The sequence below is a fragment of the Tamandua tetradactyla genome, chromosome 6, assembly GCF_023851605.1.
Source record: "Tamandua tetradactyla isolate mTamTet1 chromosome 6, mTamTet1.pri, whole genome shotgun sequence".
NCBI lineage: Eukaryota > Metazoa > Chordata > Mammalia > Pilosa > Myrmecophagidae > Tamandua > Tamandua tetradactyla.
The window spans coordinates 54821707-54830974 of NC_135332.1; the positions used below are offsets into that span (position 1 = coordinate 54821707).

Below are 9268 nucleotides of genomic sequence, written 5' to 3' on the forward strand. Positions count from 1 at the left end.
GACAACTCAATTAAAAAATGGGACAAGAATTTGAATAGATGTTTCTCCAAAGATATTCAAGTGGCCATTAAGTATATGAAAAGATGCTCAACATCATTAACCATTAAAGAAATGCAAATTAAAACTCCAATGAGATATTATTTCAAGTGTTGGTGAGGATAAAGAGAAATAGAAGCCCTTGTACATTGTTAGTAAAAATGTAAAATGGTACAGCTACTATGGAAAACAGCGTGGCAGTTCCTAGAATGTTCCTGGGTATTTATCCCAAAGAAATGAAAACAGGGACTCAAACACATATTTGCACACCAGTGTTCATTGCAGCATTATTCACAATAAGCAAAAGGTGTATGCAACCTAAGTGTCCATTAACAGGTGAATGATTAAACATACATAATGTGGTATATCCATAAAATGGAATATTACTCAGCCATAAAAAGAAACGAAGTCCTGGCATATGCTACAACTTAGATTAACCTCCAAGATATCATGTTGAGTGAAATAAGCCAGACACAAAAGGACAAATATTAAATGATTCATTTTGTATAAAATACTTAGAATAAGCAAATTCAGTACAGACATAGCAAAATAGTGGTTACTGCCAGTGGGGGGGGAGGGGAGAATATGGAGTTATTGCTAAATGAGTATGAGTTTTGATTTGGAATGATGAAAATAGTGTGGGAAAAGATTGTAGTGAGTTACCCAGTATTGTCGATGTACTTAATGTCAAATAATTGTCCAGTCAAATGGTTAAAATGATTTTTATGTTATGTTTATTTTATCACTACTAAAAATTAAAAAAACAAAACCACCAGGTAATATTTATGGTTCAGCAAATTTAGAAAATATTTTATGTTAATATGAAAATGACATCAGGACATTTCTGATTTGGGAGTTGCTGGCTACCCAAGGAAATCTTGCGGAACCCGTCTTGTGGTCAGCTTGCAATAGAGGAGAAATGCTCTCCCACCTTCCACCACAAGTTTTCCTTGAGGGCCTAATCTGTCTGTCTTCCTTCGCAGGTAGTGATGGCCCCTCATGAGCCATTGGTAGTGTTTGTTGACAACTACATCAAACTCCTTACAGACTGCAACACAGAAACCTTCCAGAAAATACTGGACATGAAGGTTAGCTCAGTGTCTTCTTTTGTCCACATCTGCTCATCTTTCTCGGATTCCAGTTCTCAGCTGGGGGTGGGATATGGTCTCCTAGGAAGCTTTCTCAAAGTGCATGTTCCTGGCCCACTCTGCAAACCTGCTCCTAAAAAGTCTTTGAAGTTAAGGATCCTCCGCATGTGAATTCTTGATTCTGATGGTATCTGCTCTGCCCACTTGAGAGCCCTGGTTCCATGGGGTGGGAGAGAGTAGGACTAGGAGCCAGAGCATCACCCCGCCCCGCCATTCTTACCTGTCTTTTCTCTCTCACTCGCTTCTTCCTCTCCTCTCCTATCACTATTTTCTCTTCCTCTGCTTTTCTCCCAGCTGCTACCCAAGGTTGGTAACTCCCCTGAAGAGAGCGTTAATCCTAAACCTATAGTACTTCTACTATTTGCAAAGCCTCAGCTAACAGCATATTCAGAAATTGTACTTTTCCTTCCCAGCCCTTCTGGGGCCAGACTTCAGGGTGTTTCTTCTTTCTTTTTGACCTCAGGGGCTGAAGAGGAGTGAGCAGAGCAGCATGCTGGAACTCTTCCGCCAGAGACTCCCCACCCCACCCTCAGGGGCAGAAGGCTCCAGCTCCCTGTCCCTCATGGCTCCAACTCCTGAACAGGAATCATCTCGCATCCGGAAACTGGAAAAACTAATTAAAAAGAGACTGTAGGAGCATATGAAGGACACTTTTTTCCCCTGGAAGATGACCCTCAGCATCCAGCTCCCTGGAAGCCCTCTGACCTCTCCTGTCCTCCCCATGACTCTCACAGACTATCAGTCCCCAAATTTCCTGGGACATTTGGGTTGTTAATGTTATCTTTATGATGCCCTGTCTTAATTCATGTCCTGATCGGAGAATCCAAGTCAGGCTAGGTTGTACAAAAGACAGCTGAAATCCTCGTTGATTCCTGAAACAGAAAGCAGTGGGCGAAAGGCTTGGGATGCGTTGACTGGTTGGACTGTCATCCACTTGTGGTCCTCACCCCCAAAGTCATGCCCTCTGGCCCATGGTCCTGTCTCTTACACTCACCTCTCCAGGCCACCAGGATGAGAAAGCCTGGCTCTCACCCCGTCCTCCATCAGCTGCCATTTGAGATTACCTTTGTGGCCAGAATCCTAAGAGTTTTCCTCCTTCTCTGGGTTGGCTCTAGGGCCTGAGTTAATGAAGTGGCAGATTCCATGTATAGGAAAGGAACTTTCTTTATGAAGGGAATGGAAGCATGACCACCCTTCCATGTAAATCCCAGTCCCCTGGTACATATTTTGCTGCTGGTACTTTTTCTGATTTGGCCAAGTTATCCCTGTGTTCTCCCAACTTCTTAGTAATTTCCAGTTCCCTTTCTATTTACTTTTAAGGGGAGATTCCTATGTCTCTCACCCAGGGGGTTGTATGTGTCAGGCTTTGGAAGCCAGGTGTCCTGTCTGCCATGGGGCTCTTGACCTGGCTATAAAAGCAGGCATGTCTGACTTGGAAGGAAGATTCTGCTTGGCACACTCACAAGGTGTTGTAAAAAAAGATTATTTTCCTGTTTATTTTAACTCTGCTGCTGAATTCTGGGAGAGTGGTTACCTGTTTATAAAGGGAAACTAGGAACTTTTCCTGGAATAAAAATGACCTAGGCTTTCTTCTCAGGTGAAGGCATGGGAAAGCCCAGGGTGGCCTATACCCTCTAATCCTCTTTTTACCAATTCATTTTCAGATCCACAGTACTCTCTAAGGTCATCTAAAACAAGTGCCAGGTGACACATTACTTTAATACTGATGGAAAAGTACCTAAGTCCATGGATAACTTGGAAAAAGAATATTGATCTCACCAAGTTGGGAACCTGGCCCAGCCCTGAATGCATCCTGACCCTGACCTGCCCTTTCTGTCCATCACTGGCTGTCAGTCCAGCAGATGAAAATTGTCCCATAGGACAGCTTCAGGCCTCAAGCTCTTTCCTACATCAAGAGACCTAGCAACTTGTTGGGTAGTGCTGCCCCTCACTTGAAGTCAAGCCCAGGTTAACTGTGACCATGACCACAAGGTAACTCCTTCTGATGTCAGCATTTGTTCAGGAATTATATTTTCTGGCCAGGTTCAGGGGAGTGCTAAGGAAAAGGTGAATCTCTTGACAGAGAAGCTTCGTAAGAGGCCTCAGAGTGAAGTCAGGGTAGCAGCTAGGACTCAAAGGTCGTTTCTCAAGAGAGTGGAAAAGTTTCCTAAAAATCCATAAAATGTGCAATAGTCACAATAGTAGGAAACTTGAAGGTTTGAAAATTTGAGCAGAAATAAATTATTTCAGCCCTACTTGTTTTGCCAATAAAACCGATCTCCACTGTTCCCCTTCCCTCTCAGTTGAGCAGTTCCAACTTTGATCCAGGGACTCATTTCTTCATCAGCTTCCAGCCTGTTCTTGCTAGTCAGTCTGAGTCATGTATTGAGCATCTGAAAGAGGAGAACAAAGAAGAAAATAAGTGGAGGAATAAAAAGGTGTGGCCTTTAGGAAAAGATTGCTAACCAAGAAAAGTACAGGAGGGCAGTGGGATAGCACCTGGGGAGCTCAGTAGATTTTGTTTTGCAGGAACAGTCATCTGTGTTGCTGTGATAGGTTATACAACCAGCACTAATCCAAGTTACCATTCTCTTCCCTGCTCTTGAAAGAAAGGGCGGTGGGCTGGTCTCCAACAGTATAGGCATTTCAAACATCTGTCATCAGCCTAAGGGAATCAGAAAGGGCACTGGACCCCATGTCTGGTTCTTGTCATTCTTGATGTTTACAGACCCACTCTTCTCTCAGTGTGTTCTTGACAGGTCATCTTCTGGACGTGCCCATAATGGCATAGAGGTACTGAGCTGCTTCGTCTTTCCCACTAGATGGTCACAGCCTGGGAAGTTGCTTTCTTGATTTGCTACATTGTCAGTAATCTCCAAAGTGCCAACAGATGTCAGTAGGAGTTATGTTAAGTGTCTCCTTGATGGAGACTGAATACTGTCTGTATCCTGTGAAGACAGAGCATGTTTCTCAACTGGGGGTCTGCATCAGAATCACCTGGAGTCCTTTTTAGAAGCACAGATGCCTGCAGATTCTGAATCACTAAGTCTGGAGTAGGGCCCAGCATGTAGATTCAAAAAGTTCTGCAGGTGATGACAATGTTAAGGACCATTGCCGTCAAGAGAAATTTGCTTTAAGGGTTCCTGTAGCACATTTTCATAAGTGTATATTTTTCTGGTTCTCTAAAGTGTAATTATTGTACAATTGAGCTAGTATCAACATGTGATAATTCTTTGCTGATAGCTAGCAGCTTTAAGTTTAAATTTGTGTTGATGGTAGGGACCGTGCCAAGAATTGGGCTATCCCCAGTACAGGCTAGAATTCTACTTGTTTTGATGGCCAAGCCTCAAATGGAAGCTCTATTTATTATTGTCACTTCAAAGTGACATATAGAAAGGAGTACCCATTGATGAAAGCAGCAGCTAACACCTCTGTGATTCAGCTAAATATATTGATCCCAATCCTTTGCCCCACTTTCTCTAGTCCCTTTAAAAAAGCAAAACTTTAAAACCTCTTTATGTGCTAAAATAAATACTGGTAACTTATAATTAACAAAGATCTTACCACTCCTGTTACTGTGAACAGATTTCCTGGTAACTGGCATAGAAGGGCCCAGGCTGGAGGATGTTCTGTTTGTAAAACTAGCCACAGAGGATAGAGAGTTATGACTTCCAGGTTCAGTTCTGGAATTGAAGCTATCACCACTCCTCCCTGCCTCCCAGAACAAAGAACTGGGACTCAGGATTCTGCCCACCACCCAGAAAGGGTGCCTGCTTTCTCATGTCTAGAGTGGCCTTCTTAGTGCAGATCAAACAGGGCTGAGGGCAGACATGCCAAAGGCCAGTGTAACGGTCCTGGAGCATGCAGAGAGGCTGCCGGTCCGAGGAGGCTGCCCGACGTGAGGGTGGCACACATCCTGAACTGCTGTTGGGCAAGGAAACCCAGTCCCCTGTTTACAGAATGCTAGGAAAATGCCCACAGTTCACAATGGGAGCTATAATTCCTCTCCCTGGGAAGAGAAATCTCCAAAGTAAGCAGCTTGCTTGAAGGTAAAGGTTTTGCAGTTCTTGCCTACTCTAAGTCAGGTTCTGAAAAGTTAGGACTGCATTGGGCCGTTTGAGCCATGGCCTTGGAAACATGAAAACACAAAAAGCTGGAGTATATAAAGAATAACTTGTCGTTTTATATAATAAATAATAACTTCCAGTCTCTTTCTAGCGTTTATCAGATTGGATAGTCTCTGGGGCCCTCAAAGTTCCATACCTTTGTGAGATGTACATTTCCTTAAGATAAAGTGATTGCTTTTTTGTGTGTAAATATCTTGTCATTTCCCCATCTGGAAGGGATTTCTTGGTGCATTTTAGAACACAAAATACGACAGTTAATTGAAGCATTACTGGATGTCATTTGCTAGAATGTATTCCCTTACTGTTGACAGAAAACAGAATGGACTGTCAGGAAGAATCATTAGCAAGCCTGTGAACTTTAGGCTTCCCTCTGGCACCTGCCCTTCTCCCTGGTGAAGATGCACCTCTTCCCTGACAGCCAAGGAGACAGTGCACAAGAATAGTATGTGGTGTTAATAAGACAAGGCCCTGGCATGTCCTCTCTCTGTAAATGTGTATAGTGTTCTGCTTCTGATTTGGACCCTTTCTTGCACTCTGAATTTCTATTCTGTAAACTCTTCTTCTCCATCGTTTCCACTCCTGTCCCGCAAGTCTGCACTCCGTGTGGCTGCTGATTGATTTCTCTCCACACAGCGCATTCATCCAGTGTCCTTAATAACTGGGTGGGCATTTTGCATTGAAAATGCTTTGGAAAGTCTGGGGTTTCTTTTAGCAATGGAAAATCTGTGGCAGCACATCGTTTAGTTTGGTTTTGAGTTCTTTACCTAGTTCCCCCTCCGTTATTTTCACCAGCGGCTAACTTTAGTAGGGTAGCCACATCAACGTGGTGAAGAAAGAAACACTTCTTATAATGCCCTCCTAGAAGGGTAGGGTAAAGTAACTTACCCACTAGGCTCTCTATTCACCAGCATAACCTGGTGTGTGAGGTGACGGTAAGCAGTGGGAAATGAAGGATGTGCACATTTGAAATGAAAGCAGCCTGGGTTTGGAAGTTTCTGCAGCTCCCCTGGCCTCCAAGTCTGGTTCTGGCACTTTGCCATTGGGCACGTCGTTTATCCTCTGACCTCGTATTTCAAAATCTGTGGAAGGGGGGGTATTTTTAATAGGGGTGTGAGGGCACACAAAACCACAATGTACACAGCCTCTGTAGGCAGGCATAAAGCAGTGTGAGATGTGCGGTGCATTCACTTCCATTCACCAGGCCAGAGCTAGTGGCTGGTCTGACTGAATAGTTGATGAGTAGCAACCAAGGGACCATTCGCTCTTCCCGGATTTAATTTAATAAAATGTGACGAAGCAACAAAATATACTACCATTTGTGTGCATACTGCATCTGCAACAAGCATCTGAATATCTAGTTTTTGCCTTTTTAGATCATGATTGTGATATCCAACTTACTCAAGAGTTTTAAAACACTCTCCATTTCTCTATTCCCCTTGTCCTGACAGCTGCTATTTCCATAGCATTTGGAGATAAACCTGCAGACACTAAGAAGAGAGCTTCCTTCCTCTTGGTGGTGTTGGCTGGGGAAATAGTTGTGCAAAATGTGGCACACTTCCTTTGAATGCAAATTAGAAGGATTGCCAAAGTCTTCCTTCCAAAAATATATCTTTAGGTGTGGTGTCTAGTGTCCACAGGCCAGTCTCTTCAGCTGGCCACTCCTCCTACACTGTGGCTTTGGTCTGGTTTGGTTTTTGGGGTGTGTGTGTGTGTGTATGTGTGTGGTTTGGTTTGGTTTGACACACAATGCCCAAAAAACTCTTAAGCAAGATTATCTTGGGACAAGCAGTCCTAACTGGAAAGCCTGAAGTTCACAAACTATTTGGATTACTTTACAGTTGCCTTTCAGAGACATTTAGACCTTTCCCAAGGCCAGCTGAATCCCTGCAACTAGCAGAAAAATACCTCTCTGACTCTCTAAGTCCCATTTGGAGATGTTGACCCAGTGCTATACAGTGATTTTAAAATAAAAGTAGTAAATTCTTTGTCCCCTAGAGATGGTTATCACTTAATCTGAGGGTTCTGGTAACTTCTGCTCAGTAATCAAATGGGATTTGCACAATTGATGTACCTCCTTCTGTCCTGGGTAATTTTCAACAAGTGAGAAATTAGAAATAGCTTCTCAACAAACTTCCCTCTACTTCTGGGGCCAAGAAATGTATTTGCAAAGTAGGCTGCAACTTTCGGGGATATCAGATGAAATGGTGGAGAAAACCTCTGACTTCTTCCACTTGTTTGCTTTGTGCTGACGGAAAAGGAAGGCACTTCTCGGAGGGGAAATATACTAGCTGCTAAGGAGACCACATTCCATAGGATTCTTCACAAAATAAAGTACAGTAATTCGGCTGACTGGAACAGCATCTGAAAAGCTTTAGCAGGCAAGTGGGGAGAATATCAAATGCTGTATAAAGAAAATGTCAGTTCACACACAGAGACACGTGCGCAACCTCATACCAGTACCAAGTGGCAGAGCTTGTAGTGGATCCTGAGTGTCGGTTCTGTGGCTGGCTCGTGCAGATGGTAGCTAAGAACCCCTGGTCCCAGCTGGTTTAGCTCTGGTCCTTGGCTGCAGAGCCCAGCTTACCGTGTGGCATACCGATAATGTCCTTGATCATGAGGGGTCTGAGAGGGCCTGGGTGATTCGATGTTCTCTGTACCATGTTCCCAGAAAAAAGAGTGTAGGAAAGGGAGGGAAGAAAAAGGGCACTACTTACTAATTGTTTACTGTGTCCCAGATACTTTAGGTTATCTCATCAACTTGGAATCCCTGTTCGGTAGGTGTGATTAGCTGTGTTTTGTGGATGAGAACCTGGGGGCACAGAGAAACATATGCCCTGGGCTATCTGACTAGTAAGTAGCAGAGCCAGGATTTGACCCAAATCTGATTCCAAAGCAAATACACCCATGGTTTTCAAATTTATGAGACAAACTGTTATTTGGGACCCCTACTATATAAAACACATGTTAAAAGAAAAACTTTTCGTGCAATTTAGGATCTCACAGTTGTATTGAGCAATCATGAATTTGGCAGCATTCCCTTCAGAAAGTAGAATAGAGCTCCACCAAGGAAGTAGAAAGGAGAAACGTATACAGAGTGAAAGGAGACGCGAGCAAGGAAATGTTCTGATTGGCTGACATTAACTTTCCATATACATAGGGGGGTCTTACAGAGTGGGGAGCAGATATACATTGACATCAGATGTCCAATCTGATGTTTCCTACACCCAAACTGGTTTATCACCAGGTGATGCTTATGTGCAATTCTGTAGGGTGCATTCCATTGCTCCATCTTCTCAGAGAACCCCTTTGGGTCAATTGTTTTTGTCTTCTGTAAGATCCTTTCTCGGAAAGGGGTCCCTCCCAACTACTCCCAATACATGCAGCAGCAGAGCCCGCCTGTTTTGCAAGATCATTGATGCTAAATTGTCACCTTCAGCCTGGAGGCTTGTGTCCCCCCACCTTTGGTGGCTTTTCTGATAATCTCACTGGAAATTTCACCAAAACACTCCAGTCACCACCATTGATTTCTTTTTCTTCTCAGGCAGTTGAGTAGGCTGGTCAGTCAGTTTGTTCCATTTTTCTTTTTCATTTTTGGTGTTTGTTTCCTTTTTTGATTGCAGTGAGGTTCATTGAATGGTATGAATGAACCACTTCAGTTCAGTTACACTTAAGACCCTATAGAGTGGGGTTACTTATTCAGTTGAGTGGATTACAGGTACAGCTCTCTCTCCAAGTCAGGGTGTTTGTTGTTTTTATTTTTAGTCTTGGTCCACTGGATATAGTCCCACTTTTATTTCATTTCCCTTTTTATTAGCTACCTTGAGAGCAACCATCTCTTTTGAGGTTGACAAGGAATTTGAAAGCGGAATGCTGAAACACAATTTGTGCAAAAAATAAAAGCACAAACTGATCGTCACAATTAAAAGTATAAATCCAAAGTGTATGAATTGACTCCAC

At 43.3% G+C, this 9268-nt stretch overlaps 1 protein-coding gene across 1 annotated transcript in view; it reads left to right on the top strand.

Moving 5' to 3' along the window:
• The window catches only part of VPS53 (VPS53 subunit of GARP complex), a 269084-nt gene extending 260687 nt beyond the window's left edge, over positions 1-8397 (top strand). Inside the window, exons 21-22 of the mRNA XM_077165441.1 lie at positions 1020-1124; positions 1648-8397. Coding sequence (XP_077021556.1) covers positions 1020-1124; positions 1648-1818 — 276 coding nt within the window. The 3' untranslated portion in view covers positions 1819-8397. The remainder of the gene's footprint in view (positions 1-1019; positions 1125-1647) is intronic.
• The last annotated feature ends 871 nt before the right edge of the window (positions 8398-9268 follow it).